Source organism: Nipponia nippon, unplaced genomic scaffold (genome assembly GCF_047370975.1).
Source record: "Nipponia nippon isolate SJK-2023a ecotype South Korea unplaced genomic scaffold, ASM4737097v1 scaffold_8, whole genome shotgun sequence".
NCBI classification, from domain to species: Eukaryota; Metazoa; Chordata; class Aves; order Pelecaniformes; family Threskiornithidae; genus Nipponia; species Nipponia nippon.
Window position 1 is genome coordinate 31075642 of NW_028262402.1, and position 22682 is coordinate 31098323.

The following is a 22682-nucleotide window of genomic DNA, read 5'->3' on the forward strand; positions in this document are numbered from 1 at the left end:
GCCAATTAACACATAAATTAATTAAGGAATGCTGTCATTTACTTCAAAATATGCTAGAAACGTTATAAGATTTACTCTTGCTTCTGGGAGGCTTCTATTTCTTACGGTAGCTAAGAAAAAGCTTCACAAATAAGAAGTTATCCAAAAAACAAAGTAACAAGCTCCTGCACTGAAAATCAACCAGGTTGCTTTGGAACCTGGAACTCAGCAGAAAAAAGGGTCAATAAAACCCAAAATCTCTAAAAATACTTAGTAGATGACTAAGGTCTTAGAGAAAATGTTAACACTTTCACTTTTTCCCCCAAATTAATAATGCCAGCATAATTTTGAGTGAAATATCACATGAATGACTCAATACTTTTTTTTTTTCCTAAAAGGCTAATACCTGTAGGTCTGCTCTGAAAATTATAGTCTAGCTTTGAAAGTCCACCATGTCCAGTCTACAGGTTCAATTCACATGTTTTCTTTTAGAAGCTTTTGTTTTCAATATCCTTCTTTCTGTAGTTACACAAGATAAACAGAAAAGAAAATGAATAACTATCTTCTTAACAGGCAATAATAGGTAATAGAGACAATAGTCTTCCGCTTGTTTAATAAAAAACAATTTTTAACCAAGTCTATTTGCATACATGTGCAAACAGGAGACTTGAATTGAAACTAAAATGCAGAACAAAGATGACTCCATGTCATTAAATCAGCCTAAAAACATCACACAAAATAATGCAGGAAAACCAAGTTATTTATTCCAATAGACTGATTTCTAATATAATCTTCTTCACTCAGACTTCTACATAGAAGATCAGAAAACCTTTACTAATTATCTATAAAATAGCAGATCAAGTGTATTTTGTAGTCATATGCATAAGGAAGCAATAAAGACCAGCCCAGTAATTTTTAATGCAGTGGATATCTGTCACACTAAATGACATACGTTTTCTACCCTCAGATGTTTACAATACTGAAGCCTGGTGTGATTCTCCCCGCACCATGGCATCACAGAACTGACCATAATTTCTGCTTCAGTGCTTATGACTTGCTATGAAAGATTATAAATTGCCAGTGCAAAAAAGAGATGCTTGACTGCTTTCTGAGACACTTAGGTTCTGGGATGCACAATACATTTTTAGAACTACAGAGGAAGTTGAGATGTATAATCTGTATCTCCAAAACGTCTTCAGGAACAGCTGTCTGCCACACTTCTGCATGGAACAAAAATCCCTGGCTTTGTTTTGATTACTGAAGCTCTTAAACACTTCTAATTATTGATGCTTCAGTGCCTTCCACATAAGCACCACTACCAGAAACATCAACTGTTTGAGGGACCATTATCATACTGTTCTTCTGTCCTTTCTTCTCAAAATCTACATTGATCTGACACTGCAAGTTGTGGTCAACAGTCAGAGTATGAACAATCTTCAGACACAGGATAACATGTACAATTCAGGAACTGTTGGTACTAAGTTAGAATATTTTTACTGTAATTCTAGATATCCCTATAAATACCGTATCTATAAAAAGTCTTTTAAGTACCTCCCTGATTATACTTGCAAAATAAAGTATAAGCAGATATCCACTACTATAGATGACTACTTATGAAAGCTCCCTCTATAACAAGACAACAGTATCTCTCTTCATTGAAAATGCTACTCCAGCTCACCTACAGCTACAGAATCTTCTTCCACTTTTATGCCATCCCATGGACTTCTGTGATAAAGGGAATACATTCCCAAAACCACAATTTGTTTTAGTTTCTTCAGGATCATGCCATAAAACCTTTCATATTTGTTTGCTTCTATTATTGTCATAGACAAACAATCTTCAAATAACTATCTTTAATTCAGACGCTGGACAGGACTTACTTTGAGTAATGATATTAAACCAAAATATGGTTTATTCTCTGGCTTGTATAATTAATGCATACTTTATACTGTTACTTTTCTTACTTTTAGATTTGATCTCACCTTTCATAGCTGGTAAGTTGTAGGAGAGCTCTCATGTTCTACTTTTATTTCTTGAGAGCAGACTTCATGTTCTGATTGCTGTTATCTAACTATATTTTTGGTAGTCACATAGAATTTATGGGAATACACACTAAATAAGCATTCAGGATAATAAAGGTGAACATTCTAGCTAAACTAGTCAATTTCCACAACCCTTTTAAAACATACAAAAACAGGGTATGACGGCACTCCCTACCACCTCAGAAGAAAGAGGAGTCAAAGGCTCGGCAGCAGTCTTGAAGCCATGTACCAGGACTGTTACGGAACTTGGAGCACAAAGCAAGCAATAATAGCAAGACCTATTTCCCATAAAAAGAACGAAGATTTTGTTCCCTTAAGCCTTTAATGGTACAGAACACTAGCAGGTTAAAATAATATGTTCTATTACTTCAGAGAAAAGGTAGCTGGAGTATATGAATACTAGTACAGGTAACATTAAGGACAGACTGACTTAGTACTGGATAAAAAAAAAATAGGCTTGATTGAAACCTACAGTTTAAAAGGTTAAGAAAGACTTGACTGTGAATTACATTAGTGCCAACAGTCCAGATCTAACATAGATCTTAAGTCAAATTAAGGAAAGAGACTATCACCAAGACAAACATCTTTTCTTATTCCAAAGTTCAAATCTTACACTTTTTTTAGCCAACTTAAATGCAAGTTTACTTATTCATTAGTTAGTTATGTTCTTAAATAAGATGTTCTACATACCTTCAAAGTTCTCTTTTGTGGAACAAAACTCCCTGCCTCCCATCCCTTCTACCTTGGCTTTCAAGGATCTTCTTCCCATGCAACCTCTCTCCCTTTGAAGGAAAAATCCTCATGGGTTCTGCGGTCTGCTCCAGTTTGAAGCAGTTTCTGCAACTCGAGTAACTCCATTAATCTCCATGCTTCAGCAACAAAAGGAAAGACTAAAAGACCTAATTTATATTCCTTTTATCTACTGCAGGTAGAAAACCAGGAAAACTTCAACTTCTATATTGCCTTCCAGCAACTTATTTTTGCTGTTACTCATATTCACCTCATTTCCATAAATTAGCTAGGATGTAGTTCACCGGAATTTAGTGAAGCCAAAATGTGATTAGATGACTAGTCAATAGCAAGAAATAAACAAAATGTCAATGTTCTTACAAGAGGTTATCTTAATTGATTATTTTTGCTTATTACTTACTACTTTTTTCTTATTATAACATTGTTACACCTGTCATTGTAGATTCATATGTAAGAAGGAAGCAAAAATGTTTTACTCAGTCTTCAACCAAGATCTGCAGGAAAAGCTGTATTTCCCAACTTACAACTCATCCACTTCAATGAAATACTTTGTCAGTTTTTAAGTGTTCTTGCATCCCTTTCCCAGAGATATTAGTCAATTCTTGAAAAATTTATTTAAACTTTATGAAGTCAGAAATGCATTATTATAGACAGATTGCAGAGCAAAACCGCAAAGCAGGAAGACAACAGTTGGCAGAGGTGAAGTGAACTGCACAAAGTATATTTTACTTTTGTCCCAAAGAGACCTATCTATGAAATGAAAGGAAGAGGTCCTTTTTTGATCACTCCTCCTTAGAAATAACACATATTGATTTAACGTGCTTAAAAAGGGACATAAATATTATCAGGGCAATATTCAGGAGCTTTCATGATGCTATTAAATAAAGCTTCAATATAAATGCACTGTAAAAGAATGTGAGCATTGATACCCAGAGTGAACAGGAACAGCTACACAATTTCTGAGAAACAGTTAGAACAATGATGCTAGAAAGCAACATCAGTGAGAAATTTCAGCTCACAAAAGTTTTGTTTTTCTGTGAGAAATTTCAGCTGACAAAAGGTTTGTTTTTCTTTCAATAACTATGAGGTTAAAATTAACACTCCAGTATTTAATACTATAATTTTTTTTACCAAAAATAATGATGGAAATCTGAACTGTTCAGCTGTATTTTTAATATTAAACATAATACTACCTTAACCTGTTGAAGAACTTTTTTATTAAACTTCATCTGAAACGAACATTCTCTTTATAACACAATTATTTGCTCTGATAGTGAATGTCTTAGCTTAAACTGATAGCAAATAAGTGAAAAATGACCAGCAAAGACTAATGGCCAGACGAGCAACAATGATCATGTTTTTCATAGAATGCCTTTTAAAATAAAAATAAAATAATGAAGAAAGGAAAATAGTAGCAGTAACATTCTAAATAGATCATATTTCAAAGTTGTCTATGAAGCTCTGGCAGCTCGCTTTTTAAGATGAGCACAAGAAATCCAAAGCTTCACATTTAAGAATACGCAGCCATCTAGGGATTACTTCTAGATTAGTGCTTCTATGGCAAAGAAAGAACAGGAAGCAAAGGAAGAGGCAGCCTCCTCCATAATTACTGATGCTTTTCTTCCTACTTAAATCTACAAGAGACTCAATACTACTGTGGCTTCTGAGTGAAAAATACATACCTTAGAAAAATTGACTGACAAGTTAATCAAGACAGGTTAATTTCTAATAGTTGCAGTCACACAGACTAAATAATGAGATGTAAGTTACATGAACAATACAAATGACTCCCACAAACTAGTTTTGAAGATACGTGGATCAACAGACATTTATTCAGAGTACCTCTTAAAAGTTTTTTTTCATTTATATTTAGTTTTATTAATGTTGCCAGCCACTGCCACTAAATAAGGACCTTTCTACACTATTCTTGAGTATTTTTGACCAACTTTTCTTTTAATAAGAGACATTCTAATGCAAACGTGTTAGAATTGAAAAAGCCTCACTTCTACTGGTTGTCCTGGTTTGATCTTCCCAGTACAAAAATTCTTTGGCATCCCTGCTAATGGCTTAATTAAATACAGTACATCAACCACACTGGAAGAAACTCTTTTAGCCACTACGGATGTTCAACACCCCAGAACGACATAGTTTTCTGTCTACAATTTCTATAGTGATTGCTAGTATGTTTGTAAAGACTAAACTGCACATTCACCAATTACTTATTCTATGCTTGTGGTTTATCTTAAGAATCAGTCCAGGAAACAGCAAATGTTTATTACAAGGCAAACAACAAAGTGTCCAGATAATCAGAGTAGATTAGAACCACTATGTAAATAAGAACAAAAACCTGGAAACTGTACCTGAATTTATTCCAGATTTGTATGTATTCCAAATGTAATTAAACAAGATGCATGACAAACAAAAAGCACAAAGTGTATCTGTTGCTGCAAATGAGCACTCCCAGTAAACTCTACTTTTACGTTTCAGACATTAAGCATAGACAATAATGACCATTACTTTAACCTATTATAGCAACTGCATGTGCCCACCCCCCAAAAGAAATCTGCAAACCGATTAATGTTTGACTTTCTACATCACAGAGATTCTGGCATGTACTGTGGCAACTGGATTTTTGTTAACTGGATCCAGGACAAACTGAAGTTTTTTCAAGCCTCAAATCAGAAAAAGATGGCACAGAATTTTATTTCAAACACCCAATCTTTAATCTTACCATTTCTCTCAGAAAAACCCCACAGAGGATGATCTGCTGCTTAATTCCCAACTCTTCAGAGCTGGCCAATGGAAAAAAAAAAAAAAAAAAAAACCAAAACAAAAAACCCCAAAACACAAAAGTAATTTATTAGATCTCCATTTGAGCCGCCTCTTCCTCCCATCCTCAGTGGCTTTGATCATTCATGGTGGCCATTAACAGAAAAACAAGTTTGTTAGAACTTTTTAAGATGAAAAATGAGGATAAAAACAGTAAAAACAACATTTCCCAAACATTTCTCTTTACCTTGGCACTACAGACTGCTACATTAGCAGGGAGCTGGGAAAACTGCTTCAATTGAAATACATCTCGCACTGCCCACCGGCTCAAGTGATTCTCAGCCTTGCTGGATCCAACCACGTTCTGATTTGAATGAATATATGCCACTTCTTGAACACCATCTGATATATTAGGAGAAAAATATAATCAAAGATATATTCCAAAACCCTGAAGGTACACAGCTGCACTGAAGGATATTGTAATTTTAAAAAAGTTTTACATGAAAGTTGTAAAATTTGTTATGATTTCATGCAGCACCAAGTTTCTCAGCTCTATGAAATGAACAATAATCATTAGACTTATTCAGATTTAACCAGAAAGTTAATACTGCTTCCATTTCAGTGTGGTTTCATTCAGATGGACAAAGGAGAAGTTTCAAAGCATCTATGATTTAATGGCTGCAATATTAATGTTTAAAGCTGTCTCTAACAGAATCAAATTTTCTACATGGTATTTCAAATGCCCATATCACCCAAATAAAAACTTATGTACATGAAAAAAAAACCCAAACTTAACAGCCCTGTCAAGACTTAAGGTTTTACAGTTCAAATATTTAGATTTGTGAATTCTTAATATATCTTCAATCTTAGCATCTTTCAATGGACAGTAAGTGTTTAACAAAATATTACAAAGCAACCCATCACCTCAGAAGACAGGAAAGTAAGACTAATACATAAAAAGAGAGATACAGAAAGACGTTACTAAATAATTTAGCAAAGCATTTATTGGTATATTGTAACAAAAACACGTAGTGCAGGAAGGATTTAAAACCTGCAACAATGATAAATTAAACGTATGTTACTACTGTAGTTAAAATAAAATCAAAGTGACTAGTTACCTAAATATCTGTCCATTGATTCCAGTTTTTGTTCTCGATGTTCAAATTCAGTTTTACTTGCAGAAGTTTTACGCGCAGCATAATTGCTAGACTTCATTTGTGCAACAGAGGTATCTTGAATAGTATGAAGCATTTTAGACCCCAACTGAACTCTACCTCTCTGTCTTTTATACTTATAGCTTTGCTTTCTGGTAAGAATTTTCTCAACTGGTAAGTTATCTTCAGAAGATGAAAATTCATCTATATTCTGAGAATCACTTTCCTTTTCTTTTCTATCGGGCTTCTTTGATTGTAGCAGAGATTTGGAGACGCTACCTAGTCCACTGTTATGGGTCGGTCTTTCTTTCCATTTCGGAAAGCTGAAAGTTCTTAACTTTCTTGATTCAGAATTATGGGAAATTTCAATATCATCAGACTCATCACTTATGTCACTTGCCCCTTTCAAATCTCTTGTGCTGTTCTTGATGTCTTCATAAGACATGACTTTGCTGAAATTTGATTCAGTACTATGGAATCCAAGTTGCCTACTGTCTCCCTTAAATACCAACCCATCTTTTTCTTTTGCTAACTCTTCATAATTTTCAGGTGCTGACCTGTAAATTTCAGCTTTTTTAGTAAGCACTGGTTGCTGGTATGCTGGAACTTGGGTTGGAAAGACGATATCATCATTCTCTTCAGAACTCCATTCTGTTTCAATGACTACATCACTCTGCTTTGAAATGCATTGATCCTCGTTTTCTCTGCCCTCTTCCTCCTCAGAGCCTGATAAAACAAGCCAGTCTGTACTACGCATACCTTGTTTATCAGTTCCATCTGGTGACTGAGCAGCTTTCCCATGCTCCAAAACACGCACATGGCTTTGACATTTCTGAAAATCACTATGTTTGCTATTTACATTTGTTCTTATAGTCTGATCATCAGAATTTGAATGATGAGAGTTATAATAATTATACTCTTCTTTGGTAGTTTCAATTTCTCTCTGCAACAACTTAGAGAATCCACACTGCATTAAGGAAAGCTGTCCCTTTGCTACCATTAAACTATTTGCATTGCAAGGCTTCCTTCTGTCACATTTTTTCACAGAAGTTTCCAGAATATCATCATCACTAAAGTCATCACAAAAATGCATTCCTTCTCTCTTTAATTGTGCTTGAATCCTTCCAGGATCTTTATCTTCTTTACAGTCTGGTTGTTCATACTAAAAATAAAAGTAGTTTACAGCAAAGGTATTTAAAATATAAATAATATATGGAACACACCTAATTCCAAAGCAGTGTTAAAAAAAGTGGATTTTGATTATGTTACTCAATCAAAAAATATACAAAATGGTATTACAATACATAAATAGAAAGCAAATACAAAACAAATCATAAAGAGAAATTATATGAAAGTCTTTGGCAGAACAAAATTTTTAGCTGAACAACAATGAAAATAACCAAAGATATATAATTGAGACTATATATGCTGCACACTGCTAAAACCTATGTCTTCACAATCCACACCCATATTTTTCTAGTTTATACTGGTCTTGTTGCAACTTTTCATCTGTCAAAGGTAGTTTGAAAAGTGACTTCACAATTCAAACCTTAATAGTGTGTAATGACATTCATAAAAAACCCAAAAATCTCCCAGTGGTGGTCAACCTCCTTGTACATGGGGGCTAACATAGTTTAAAAGAACTATGAGTACATATTAGCAATTATATGTATTAGCAATGTGAGGTTATGACCAATGTGATAGCATACTGATTTAAATTAATACTGACATTTACCCACAGAAACCTCCAACAAGAGACAGCAGCTAATTTTCAGTAGCATTCAGTGTGATCTAATCTAATGATATTTTCATGCTTAGAGGCTCCTATTAAACCCAGCCTTTACAGGTGGGCAGGGGGGGGGAAATCCTGTTCCAGAAGGAAATGATTACATACCTTATTTAAAAGAAAAAAAGCCAGCATTGAACAGACCACTGATTTGGTGGGAATCACTGTCTGATTACATCAACTAAATAGCCTGTGTCTTCCACAGCAGTCCAAAAAGCCTGAAGCAAGCTTTCAATCCTCTAAACCAATTGTACTCCTTTCCACAATTCCCTAATGAAAATCCTCTAAACAACAGTAGGTGTTAGATTCTCAACTGACTTCTTGATCAGAAGGCTGTCATATCATATATCATGTCATATCCTATCATAAGGCTGTGAGACAAACTACAGAGCAATGCTTCGGTAAACAATATTGCTCTGTAGTAACAGCATGTAAGTAATACCTTCATTTGGACTGAGGATATCCAAGTATTGTAAAGGTCATTGAATACCCTATTACTAGGTCTTCAGAATATTCCACTTTAAATACAGACAGCATGACATTATCTAATGCTTTACAACATGTAAAACCAAGGGTAAGCAGACAGAAAAAGACGGCAAGTGCAATCTAGGGTAAAAGCATTACCAGCCTAACAACATACTGTCCACATTTGCCACTGTAGTATCAGGAACTAGAGGGACCCATCATGCTCTGGTCCATAGTCCACAAAGACACCTCACCTTTTCTGAGCTGCATGAAGGAGTCTCTTCCTTTAGCCATGTAGTTGCTGTCATGACTCCTGCTTCTACTCGCCCTTCCCTCTAAAACAATCAAGAATGCATAGAATAAAAACTGTTTCTGTTCAAGTTAACAAAGGTAAGCCCAGAAAAAAAAATAGTTTTCCTTTTTGTCTACAGAGATATAAGCGCAAGAAGTACAATCAGCAAAGTCCAGACTAAGACTTACATTTTGGCACTTACTGCTCTTTGATCTAACACATAACCTGCAGGAGAAGTAACATACTGCATAAATTGGGAGGATCTCAAGCATACAGTATTTTAATAATTTTAAACTTTTTTCCAAAGCAGAATACCTGCTACAATGTTCATATTACACACCACATTTTAATTTAGATTTAATTTAGAGAACTTTTCAGCTTTGTATCCCCAAAATACATGTTCTTACACCACATAACTCTTTTGGCTATGCTGCCTTTATACTGCTATATTACATTCCCCAGCTTATTCCTCTATAGGCAAAATAACAAGATAAAGGGAACGACAGAAAGAAACCCAGAATAAAGCTGCAATAAATTCCAAGATGCAGGTTAGCTGCAGCAAACATGCTGGACAGAAAAAGGTATAATACTGCATATACTTAAAACCAGTGTGCACTATATGCTACGGAATTGGGCCAACAGTCTATTTAGAGTAACTAAGAAACAAATCTTAAAATATGAAGCTGTAGTTACTTACTTCCACCTTGTAACATTTTTAAATCCAGCATAAAATATATTTTATTAAACAGTTTTTGAAATCTCAAGATGTACTATACAAAGGTTACTATGATCATAAAGAATCTCTTTATGATCAGAATTCTGGCTTAAAAGGTCACCTTTTATTCACCACTAGCTCAGAGTACCTGTGCACAAAGTTGACAATATGTGAAAGTATCAGAAAAATAAGTTATGGCATTTTTATTAAGAAAAGAAATACATTAAGAAACTTTTGGAAATTATAATTCAAACTTTTTTCGGTTTTTTGATTTAAGGAAATTTATCTGGTCTACATCAGAGCAAGAAATTAGCATGCCTATTTCATTTAAGCCACTGCATAGACAGACAAGTTTCTCTGTTTTATAAAGTATTTTGTCATAATTTTGAATGGAAACATCTCATGAGGAAAGGAAAAATGTAGAACTAATATCCAGAAGTAAAAGGGTAGGACTTCGCACCTCCAGGATGTCTTTGGTAAGACAGGACCCATGAGTCCTAAGTTTGAAAAGGTTATGGATCCCAAAAAGCTCTCCTTGATGTTCCTTTGATCCTTGTACTGCCTCAAAATACCGCTTGGCATTTTCACTTCCAACCACTGCACAGTGAAGTTGCTAAAAGAGAACAACACGAGAGATTTCAGAAGTGTTTGCTCCAACAACATGTCAGAATTTCCTGGCATCCACATTATATCCACAGTTTTAGTTGGAACAGGCAGAAATTCCTAAGGGAGGATACTTTGTTTTAATTTCCCTGGCAGATATTGGTATAATAGATTGCGGTATAATATGAACCTGCTTGGTTTTACTGAATAATTAAAAATATATATATATATTTCAAGTCTTTTACTTCATTGTTGTCTAATATCAGACACCCACTATACATACTACTGACACTCCTCTATAACTTGACTGCTCATCTTTCCTCAATACCAAATTCTTACTATTTTTTTTCATAGTCCTTTGCATTGCATGCTTACTTGGGAAGGACAAAATAAAAGCCACAAGATTATTCCTACTGATCTCTGAATATTTTAATTATCATGCACTCTTGCTAAATAAATTGAACAGAAGAGACTTAAAAATCTTCCAGGTGAAAAGGAAAGACAAGTAAATAGTTTCTCAGGCAGAATTAAAACATTTTTGAAGCCAGGCAGGTTTAGCTGCATTCCAATGACTGCAAATTTTCAATACTTAAATAATTGGTATATTTGACTTTAAGTGGAAGAATGTCAAAACCATGGTTTTATGGATACCAGACCTGTAATATTTTTTGTAACTGTCTAAGCAGTTGGTAGTTCTTCAGTTCTACTCACTTCTAGTTCTAGCACTGAACATGCATTTTCCTAGACAGCACATCTCGAATTATGTAGGCCAGTAACAGTACAGTCAAGTTTAACTTTAGCTAAGCACAGTTTACTCTTTCTTGAATTATGCATGGTATTTACAGAAGTATACTTAGGATACATATATAACTTATTCAGGTTTCTATTATGTTAGATTTCAATTTTATTTATATCAGATTCTTCAGTCACATATGGCTAGGTCAGACAACCAAATACTACTAATAAAAAAATTCAGCAATTTTAAAATGAAATAGATCTCTCAGTAAGAATACACTACGAACATGATAAAGCATTTTCATCACATGAATTCATTTAGTGAAAAGGATGGATGACAATATTTAGCTCTCTGAGAGCATGTTTGTATAGTTCACCAAAAGCCACACGTCCACATGTACTCATGGTTTCTGAATTTGCAACAGCAGATAAAGGCATTTTCTTCACAATTTACTGAAAATTCCCTAACTGTGCTCAAGTGGCAATAGCAGGGAATGCAATTCAAGTGTAGACTGAAAAAAAAAGAAATCCCAGGTTTAAAATTACTCTGTGTATTGCTTCTTATTTGACTTGAAAAACACAAGTCAACTTAAAAAAACAAAAACAGAACAACAACAAAAAAATCCCCACACGACAAACTCAAGAGCTTTTCAAGAAGTTTTATACATGCCTTTTGGAAATCCAAACAGACCATACCATCCAGGTCTTCTTTATCTAGAAGATCACCAACTCCAAAGACCTCTGCGAGGCATCACTCGCTCCTTCAGGATTTTAGTGAATATAGCTGGTCACAGTCTGTGTAATTTTGTTAGCCTTTCAGAGACCTCTCCTACTGATACTTGCTGTTGAAATGAATCCTCAAAAGTACTTCACACAAGAGAAACTTTGGAATAGGATGCTCTCTAAGCAGTTCCATGAATGTGGATATAAAGAATAAATCAAGTGGGTTTTTTTGCAATGAACACTCTTGTAAACCTTGCTAAAGTAATGCCCATAGAGCAATACAATTCCTGCTCCTGATGTGTTAAAAAACTAAATTATTAGCTTTTACTTTTTTAGACAACTGTCCCTCAAAAGCAGTTTTTCGACTTACTGTGTTTTATATTTAACTTGTCTCATTAGTATATGATTTCGACTCTTAAAACAACATCATCTTCATTCTGAGCTTCTGATACAGAGTCTCTGAAAACTGCCCAATTACCTGTGAGCACATCAGCCCATCACCTACTATTTTTAATTTCTTCTTAATAAGTTTCCTCTTCTCTTATTTAGATCATTTTGTCAAAATTAAACAGAACTCATTTTTTGGCTTCTACAAAACATTGAATTTAAGTGAGATAAAGTCACTGATACACTTCTGAAAGTAACATTTTAAAGCAGATCATACACATTAGTGAGAGCAGCTCAAGATTTGATCTTCCAGCTGTGGGGTTTCTGACTATCTCCTCTGTGAAATCAGATACTGTGTCCAAATACTTGATTTTAGGACCTTATTCTTATTTGTCACTTACTTAAATCTGTATGAGGATAATGACAATCTGTCTGCTACTGCATTTCCCACTCATTCAGCCTCCAACTTTCTCCTTGTAAATAACCCAGCTACAAGAGGGTGCATGTCACTGAGGACTCAATACCAAATTTTTCCTATTTTAGGGCAAAAATTTGAAATTATTAGGTTAATTAATCAAATTTCATAAAGGTTTCTTTAATATATGGTATCATTTGCCCACTGAGGTGACCTACTTTGCCTTTTCTATGCAATGCATTCTTCAGGACAACTGTATCTCACTGATTTTCTTCCTACAAGCTGTTTCACCCTCCTTTTACAAGCAAGCTTTCAAAGGCAGCAGAGTAGCAATGTCTTCTTGCTTTTCTTCTAGAGCACCAGCAACATTTTTGCTCTCTTTCTCCAACCTTTCAAAAGAAAAAGCTGCCTGAATCAGAGTGCTTGCAGATACTAACTACAACTTTTGCAGTTCTCTTCTCTGCATAACTTGATTAACATATATTGCATAGTTAAACTGGCAACAGTTACAGAAAAACTTGAATACAGATATCATTCTATTTTGTTCTTTGACAGTTGCTACATGATGTATCTCTGCTTAATGAGTGAAGGTAACAGCAACAGCATACATAATAAAACCAACGTAAACGACAATTTTGCTATAGGCTAGATTAGCTTTCAGTCATTGAAAGAGCTAAAAATAGCTCCCAATTTAAACAGTTTGTGAACTTTACCTGTTTATAAACTTGTCGCAAGTACATCATCTCCTCCACAGTTCCCAAGGATATCAATCTAAACACTTTAACATCTTTGTATTGGCCAATCCTATAAGCTCTGCAAGGACAGTGGCATATTAAAAAACATATTTTATTATCAGTAAAAAAACAGAGTGCTCTTAGGGGTAGTAAAATAAATAAATTAAAAAAGCATTCCAATAAAACAGGACTACTCTAAATAATTTATGAGTTGGTTGGTTTGGGGGTTTGGCTTCCCCCCCCCCCCCTTTTCTAAATTTTCCTCAGTATTTCATTCCCTTCTCCTTTAGCCTTAGTTTTCCAAGTTTCTTCCCAGGCCTATCCAGTTGAAAAAGCTTTCTCCTCAATTTGTATCACAAGGCCTGTCTCCCGTCTCTCTCAAAAACGTATCTTCCACTATGTTTCCTCACGTTTTCCACCCCACCCCCCATCTCTATCTGCTCTTGCACAAAATATTCTCCTATTTGCATTATATAGGAGTTAGATCATGGATTACTTGGGGTAGTCTGTTCTTTAACTTTATAAGCACTTTGCAAGTTAGAACATAAGAACAACTAATCAACAGGCAGCGTTCTATCTAAATGGCAAATCCTGAGACTTCCAAAAGGTTATATTTTGAAAATTCAAGAGGGTTTGAACCAATTTATAGAAATATGGTCTTACAAGGATTCTTTAAAGACAGCCCCTTTCAACAACAGACATTTCTGATACACGTATTTCTCTAGAGCAGGTGCACATAAACACCTTTTAGAAGTCAGAAAGACCCTTAAAATGGAATTACATAATTGGATGGGGCAACAGAAACAATTTTATTTCTGCTCACGAAAATATATAAATCTACTGAATTTTGAAGGCTTCCAATATTCTTTACTTCAGCTATTCAAGAGTCTGTCCTGAATTCCTAGGGAAACATCCTACGATCAAAGAGCCTTGAAAGAAAAATCCAGATTCCTGGAAATCCTCCAATGGCATAATATCAGAGATGGAAGTGAGTGCTGAAATGACACTAATCTCCACAAGGGTGAAGCACAAAAGAACATATATGTTTTTCTTTAAGGATTCTGGAATTCAAATCGTCACTTGAACTAGGGTCAATTACAACATACTCTGTCCTGACAAACACAGGAAAAATGCCATCCAGCTATACACACACGCACGCGTGTTCTAGAGATCACAAAAAGTTACAGTAACTATGGCTTTTTTTTTTTTTTTTATGAGCCTACCATCACAGTGCCACAAAAATAAAATGGAAAATAAGAAGTAAAATTCAGGGTTAAAAACAAGAACATCAAAGCTAAAAAATAAATTAGCTGGACATTTCTTACTGTCTTGTGGACAAGTCAGACTATGTAAAAAATTTCTTCCCTTAGGAAAGTTTAGTTGGAGAATTACATTACAGGATCAAAGCAAAAGAAGAGTACAACATGGATCAGGTTCTGTATTTTGAGAGGGTACCTGTCAATAGCTTGAAGATCATTTGCTGGGTTCCATGTAGGATCAAACAGTATAACAACGTTGGCACCAACAAAATTAAGACCCAGTCCACCAGCCCTAAAAACATAAAAATGAAAAAACAGAACTATTTGACAGTAAGAAAATCAGAACAATTTTTTTTCACTGTCTTAGGTCCATATTAGCATACCGTTTCCCAACATAAAAAAGAGCACAATAGAGATACTGAAAATAGTGGGGTACAGCTTTGTGTTACTGTTGTGTTAATAAGCACCAAGTACCTGAATAACCACTGGTGTAAAATGCAGCTGTCTCACCTAAGTAGCCAGAAGATTACAAACTGTATGACTAGCTGAGTCATAACCAACTGCTATCACCTTACTATAGTAAAAGTCCTGATTGCTACTTCGTACCCACTGGGCCCTCCATACCCACATACCCCCACAAGCCAACTCCCTCAACAGCTATACTGAAATTTATAACCACTTTTGTGCCAGTTAACATTATAGAAGCAGGAAAACTATAGCTTAAATAAAAAGTCTGCATTAAATTTTACTTCCTCTAACCCCAGAACATAGTTTTGACAATAACGCTATGCAGCTTCCGGTAAAATGGTCACCGTCTAGGCTAAGTCGTACCTGTAAGAATTAACAACTGTCACAAGTATATTTGTACAGTATGTAAGTCAACTGTTAAAAATATAGTTGGCCACACAGCTGCGTATCAGCAACATTCACACCTATCATTACAAGGAAAAAACTCACTAAGAAAATTGTCTACTGTGATGGAAAGGAGTCACAGGGGTACCAGTTACATTGTCTTAAACACTCAACAGCTGTACTGTGGGTAAAGCCTACAAGCCAACAATGAATTTGAGCATATGTTTAACCCCAGGTAGCTAACTAATGCCCTTGCTGAGTCTAACAAAACTACTCAGTTTACTTGGAGTTTGGCATGTGCATAGCTGGATGATTTGATAGGAACAAAAGTGAGGAAAACACCACTTCTCATCTAGCTGCAAAACAAGCAAATAGTGAAAATTCTTTTCAACTGGCTCAACCAGTATTCCTACACAAAGAGACAAGTTCCTATATAAGCACATGCCAAATACTATTATTAATTTAACTATTAAAACAATTCTTTACATTGACATAGACAGCACTAATTTCAAGTGTGTTATTCTCTGAATGAAGTACCACAAATTGAAAAAGTCAACCCATTTAATTTACCAAGCACCTGGTTTTAATAGATTACTTTATATTCTCCTTGTTTAAAGCAGTGGGAAAGGTAAAGTTTCCAGGGATGTGAATAAATGGAGACAGAAACCAAAAGCTTATGGAGCTCCACCACCTTTTGGTCTTCATAGAATCCCTGTTAATGTAAATACAGTTGTGGCCTCTTCCTTCCAGGTGTGGTGTGGTGTTGGGTTAGTTAAATCTGGAAAGGGAGAGGATGTGGGAACCTGCCAATATTAACGGAGGTTTCCGGAGGATGAGCGCTCTCAAAGTTTGAAATGCTGAATAAAAATCTTTGTATTTTTCAGAATACCTTACTGTATTTTGGAATTTTGGTGTATTTCTTTTTAGTGAGGACAGAATTCAGCCTCTCATCTTACCAAACCAACCTTGCAGTCAGACTGAAACATAAGTCAACATGTTTTTCCAAATGCTTTCTCATAAAAAATTGCAGTATTTGGAACTGAAATATGAATTAAACCTCAGTGCAAAGACTTACTGTCAGTAAACCAGACTATGAAAATTAGCTAAACAGGATACTTAGCTTTATAAAGATTTTACCTTTCAATATTTTTAGGTATGCCACAAAAATTCAGATACTCCAAAACAGAAAAAGAATGGCTCCCATATCCTTCATGGACAGAATGAATGCAGTAGTTTGTATGTGCATTGTAAAGAGTTATCTTCCATTTTAAGTATAATTTTAACTAGAGGTTAAAGTCATTATTGCAAGATGGTCCATGCAAATGACTATACTACAGCTTAAATGAAGAGCCCTGTATGAAATCTCCCATAACAGTTCTGTTACAAACATCAATTTTCAAAAGATCATCTTATTTAAAACTGCACACAGCATTAAGTAAATGGCTTGGTTTTATACCCTGTCACTAACAACTTAATACCACAATGTTCAGACGTTACAAAACAACACTGCATTAGGAAAGTTTCCATGAAAGCTGTGACTATGTAATTCTATTTACTGAGGTTAAGTTTTTTATAGTTTGTATGGTCTCTGTTTCAGTGAGATCTTGTGGCTGAGAGTTCTTTGAATGTGACTACATGCAGATTAAAAATTATTTACAACACAGTTGTGAAGAATTCAAGTTAAATGAAGCCCTGAAAAAGTACAAAGTAATGGACAGCAGTCCAGTAACAGACAGTAACTGAGAACGCTGCAGGTAGAATGGAAGTGCATACTATTACCTATCACAGTAAAAACTGTATACGAATTTCTGTAACCATCATCTCTTCATCATCTAAGCACTTCTCTTTACATAACAAAGAAAACTGAGAAGCAGAAATAGATTTTTATTATTCTGAAGGAATTAATCTAGAGAAAAACTAGTGTGGAAAACCCAGAGAACAGCAATTTAGCTTTAAAGGTGGGAACACTTCCTGCTCTCATTTCTTCCAGAATACCGCAATGGAACAGGACTGCGTAGACTTCAGTATTGTACATATGCAGCTCCCCTTCTTCAGGCTAAGCAGCATCAATGGAGTTGCAAGCTCTGACATTCTCCTATCAACTTATAGCAACTCCAGCAATTATTTTAATGTTTCTACGCATGACCAAAAATTCCCTTCCTTTCCTCCAAACAATCATACATTTTCCCAGCAACACCAGCACAGGACTGAAGTATTCTGAAATAGACTTTACTTCATGAGCCTTAGAAGTTCCAACAGATGTATACTTATTCTTCCATGAAGTTCAAAGCTGAAATTCATAATCTATACCTACTGGTTTGATGGAATTCACCAGCTCTGAAGAAATCAATCGTATTTTCTCTCAACACCCATAAAACATATTTATCCATATGGCTATATTAGTCATAGCTATCCATAAAAGCAGTATGGATAGCTATATGACTATGTTTAACACTAACATTAACTGCAAGACTGTTAAGCTATATAGATACAGATTTTTTTTTTAATTATTTAAGTATCTATTTCTCAAAAAAATCACCAATCAATTAAAATCAGGATTTCCAAATGTCTATGAGCTATACATAGGCAATTCCAGGCAGAAACAGCATTTAGCTGGTATAAAAAATATGGAATATAACAGGAACATTGTAAATTTAACAGTGAAGTCATCACCACTGTCTGCACTGTAACTCACTAATTTATAGATTGGAGCTTCCTGTTTAAAGTTGTATGTTAAATGTGCCAGCGGAATATAATGGCAGACTCAAGATCACTATGCAGGGAATTCATCCTTTGCAGAACGCATTTCTGCAGCCAAAAGACTGTGCAAGTATTTTCAGCGAAAATCAACATTTGGCTCTTCAAGCAATGGGACTTTCAGAACGTACAAGTTGACTACACAGAACAGTTGGCCAAAAATTTTGCAATAAAGTATGGACAGAAGAAAATGACCCAATTCTGTCAACTTACTATGTGTTGAGAAATAAAGAATATACTGTGAAGTCCTAATGCCTGAAATATGAGTAAGAGGAAGGATGAATCTGGGATAAATCACTTTCTGATTTCCAGAAGATAAACACAATTAAAGCTGCTTCCATTACTGTGTATCAATCAAGCAAGAAGATAACTTTGTTATCTGTGATAAACTACACAAAGAATTGCACCGCCTGTTTTTCTCAGTAAAACTGATTATATTGACTGCAATTCCATCATTGTTCCTTCCATTTACTCAGTAAAATGAGAAACACTAGGAACAACAGAATCAAGACTCTCATCTCAAGCACCACCAGCAGGCACGGAAAGCTCACCACTACAGAGGTATTCACAAGCTCTAATAGCAGAAAGTCCATCTCTGTTTACCTGACCTTCTTTTTTATTTTTATGTAAATTAATGGAAGAGAACTGAAAAGGTTATAATTATGCAACTAAACTAGACTGATAGAAGCACAAACTAGAGAGCATTTCCTAATGCTACAGACGCAGTAATTCCCTGCTGTCTTCAGCGACAAAGAATAGGGACCCACGAAGGTCCTAGGGAAGCTGATGGCCACATTCCACAGTTGATAGAGATTACAAACAAATGAGCATGACCAACAAAACAAATCTCTTCACAACCCTGCCCACATGCACCAGAGAGTACCCAAAGACAGTTCCAACATGCACTTGTTACAGTCTTCAAGATTATGTCTAACTTCTAATTAAACAGAGGTAGTGTGGATCCTCCTATCTGACTCCAACATGCACACTTTCAGTAAAGAAGGACCAAAGTGATCGTATAGGCAAGAACAGCACATTTGCTTATTTCATTGAGTTTCACTGAGTTTTTCCTCTGTGCAGGAAGATTAAAGTTCCTCTTTGCTCACTTTCTGCCCTTGCCTGGTAGCAAACTTCATCCAAGATGAAACAGGGAAGTAACCAGAATTTTAAAAAAAAAAAAAAAAAAAAAGAGAAAGGAATGATCATCATATTTTCATTAATTCTAGTTGAACATACTGCTCTAGTTCAAAAGAATTCACTATCCATCATAAACTGATAAGCAGATCTGATAGGCAAACTCATTTTTAAAAGACAATCAAGGATTGTTTGAATTATTTTAAATAGGCATACAGTAATTAACGTGGTTAATAAACTACTACGAGATAATTTTTCAGTTCAATACAGCATTTCATGTTTTCTCTCTTGTATAGCAAGTGGAAATTTAAAAGTAGGATTCAGAAGACTTGCTTGTTTCAGATCTTAGCAATCCTCATAAAGCAGAGGAGAGGGGAAAGGAAGAAGTCTTCAGATATTTTAAGAAGCTTCAGTTCACAGCAGTGAGTCTGTTTACTAACAGACAACAGAACGACTCACTTTCTCAAAAAAGTAACCCCTCACGAGGTCATCAAGTAAAATGCAGAGTAACCTGTTTACTAAACACTAGAAAGGCAGAGTGAAACAGACTACAAGTTAAATTTTCTTACATTGTAGATACAAGACATATGTTAATTTCTTGAATGCTGTTGAACTCTCTTACAATTCTGATCCTATCTTCTGATTTTGTATTTCCATCAAGTCTTCGGTAATCTAGCCCAGATGCCATACAGTACTGTTCCAGCACATCCAGCAACTGGGTGGAAAAATAAAAAAAGATTAAGTGCTTGTATTATCTTTTTAATTAAACATAATCACAGAGGCCATGTTTCTCAAATATATTTTCAATAGTCCAAGCATTGAAAATCAGAGTAAATCTTCCCCATTTTGATATCAACATCCTTGACACTCTTTAGCTGGGATTCTAGAGCACTCAAGGTGATTAACGTTGGTCTGCTGTGGTCTCATTCAATCCTCCAACCCTGGCTGCCTGTCCCACCTCTAAGTGATGCTCAGTCAGTTCAATCCAATAAGCAGGCAGGCAAACTGTTTATTTCCTAGCATCGTAGCAAGTTACAATGACTTGAAGTATGGTAAATGAGCACCAGAGCCAGTACAGGAAACAGGCTGGTATGCACAGTCAAAGTTCAAAGGGACAGAGCGAAAGAGACTGCAGTAACCAGCAGTCAGTCTGGTCTTGAACACCATGAAGCACAGCCTAACACACGTGAACATTTTACTACTACATCTAAATATTAAACCTGCAGTCTGGCTTAAAGCCACAAAATTATTAAATATTTAAGACTCTGAACTGTCACTCACTATTATTTTTTAATACTTTTTAATGCTATCATTACGAATATTTAAGTAAAGAAAACCATATTACAGTTTGCATCATTTCAGGAAACACAGTACTCTAGCAAGTGCCTTAAAAGTAAAGTGCTCTTGCTCCAATTAAACACTGTTTCCAGTTCAAACCAACTGGTGTAATAAATCTCAAGGTTGGAAGTTTCATCACTGGTGATGGTCAAAAGCCAGTAGAAAGAGAAAGTTTAACTACTTTCAGTGCTAACACAAAGGTTGTATGATACTTCAGTCATATTTTGCCGTGGCACTGCTCTAACTCAAGACACAACAGCTGAACTTGGTATGAGCTAGCTTCACCTGAAGTAATACAACAATTTTAAAAAGCCCTAAGGCAGGTAGCAGTGTTACATCTGTTTTGCCATCACGATTTTTATCATGAGATAACATAAGGTTTCAACATGCTTCTGGAATATGGTAACACCGTCCTTTTCATCATTATTTCCCATAGTACAGGGAGAAAGGAAATGTGGTTTACACTGTCACCCTCAGTGCTTTAAGCTTCAGAACCTACTGCTGGAGTTAATTGACAAAAATCACATGGAGCTCACCTTTGTGGAAAAGGAGAAAAGAAGAACTTTATCCTTATTTTTTCTGAAGTGATTTAAAAGCTGCTGAAGGACCTGTAAACGAACCACAGAATACAAATGAAGAGGTTTTATTTACAGCTCATCTCACACACACTTTCTTGTGTTTTCAGCCTTTAAACAGGCTACATTGTAATTACCTGTTTGCAAAGCCAAACAGAAGTATAGCAAAAAACATTACTAACATAATAAATGTGCTAAAGCTAATGGAGATGCCAGACCTATGCATTTTTCAATGATCTACATGGAAACCCTACTATAAAAAGGCCATCATACTACTAACAGGTAAATTCAGAAGCTATTTGTGTCAGTGCATAGACCGCAACAAAACGTTACTTATCTCATGTGCTAGCTCAGCTTGTGAATTTTTGCATTTAGCAACTGCACACAACTCCCCTGAAAACAGGAAGGTCTGTTTAAGTTTTCTGTACTACATCTGAGTTCAGAACTTCTTGGAACTTGTCTTCTTAAAATAATCAGTGAGATGTATGCCCCTCCCTGCTCCCACTCTTGTCTGTTGCTCTGTTTACAGTAGGATCCGGCTTCCCAGACTCTGCACAGACCTTGAAATGCCAATAATCCGCCCACACACAATGTTCTTCTGGTGGGGAAGCAAATAATCCAGATCCTTGTGTATAATAGTGATACTGTTATTTTCAAAAGAAGCATGTCCACATCTGGCAACAGCAGCTCCAGAGTACTACGCAGAAGCAATACTCAAAAGGGAAAGAGGAATTTTCTGTACCATGTCTGTAGCTTTCTCCCACTGGGCAATAAATATTTAAAAATTACATTTATTCAGTGATAAATACATAAACTGTTAATTGACACTGATTTCACTAAAAGCCTAACAAATCTTTGACAAGCAAATAATGAGGAATGTTTATATTAAATTTACAGTTCTGGATAGTATCTAGATTATAAAATAGTAATGCTACATCATTTGTAAGCCCTTTTGTATACATTAGCCAGTTACAAGTGAAAACAAGGTATAAACAAGGTAATTTTTGCCTGGTTTCATTGTACAACAACATACAAACCAGGATTTATTTTATTGGGTAAAAAATCCACATCGGGTAATTTAACAAGAGCTAGATGACTTACATTTGCATTTTATTTAACCACTTTAAGAAAGAGAAGAAAAACAGTGACATGCTTTTAAAGTAGAAGGAATTTGGCTACTGTATTATTGTTGTTATTATTGGAGTAAAGTATAGGCCA

The 22682-nt window shown here is 35.3% G+C and overlaps 1 protein-coding gene across 3 annotated transcripts in view; it reads right to left on the reverse strand.

Moving 5' to 3' along the window:
- Positions 1–22682, reverse strand: part of ERCC6L2 (ERCC excision repair 6 like 2) — a 58854-nt gene that overhangs the window by 12982 nt on the left and 23190 nt on the right. For all 3 annotated transcript variants that reach the window (XM_009471728.2, XM_087741395.1, XM_087741396.1), the window contains 8 exons: positions 21426–21497; positions 20121–20266; positions 15005–15100; positions 13529–13628; positions 10413–10565; positions 9200–9280; positions 6659–7856; positions 5788–5942 (listed from right to left, as the gene is read on the reverse strand). In XM_009471728.2, coding sequence (XP_009470003.1) covers positions 5788–5942; positions 6659–7856; positions 9200–9280; positions 10413–10565; positions 13529–13628; positions 15005–15100; positions 20121–20266; positions 21426–21497 — 2001 coding nt within the window. The remainder of the gene's footprint in view (positions 1–5787; positions 5943–6658; positions 7857–9199; positions 9281–10412; positions 10566–13528; positions 13629–15004; positions 15101–20120; positions 20267–21425; positions 21498–22682) is intronic.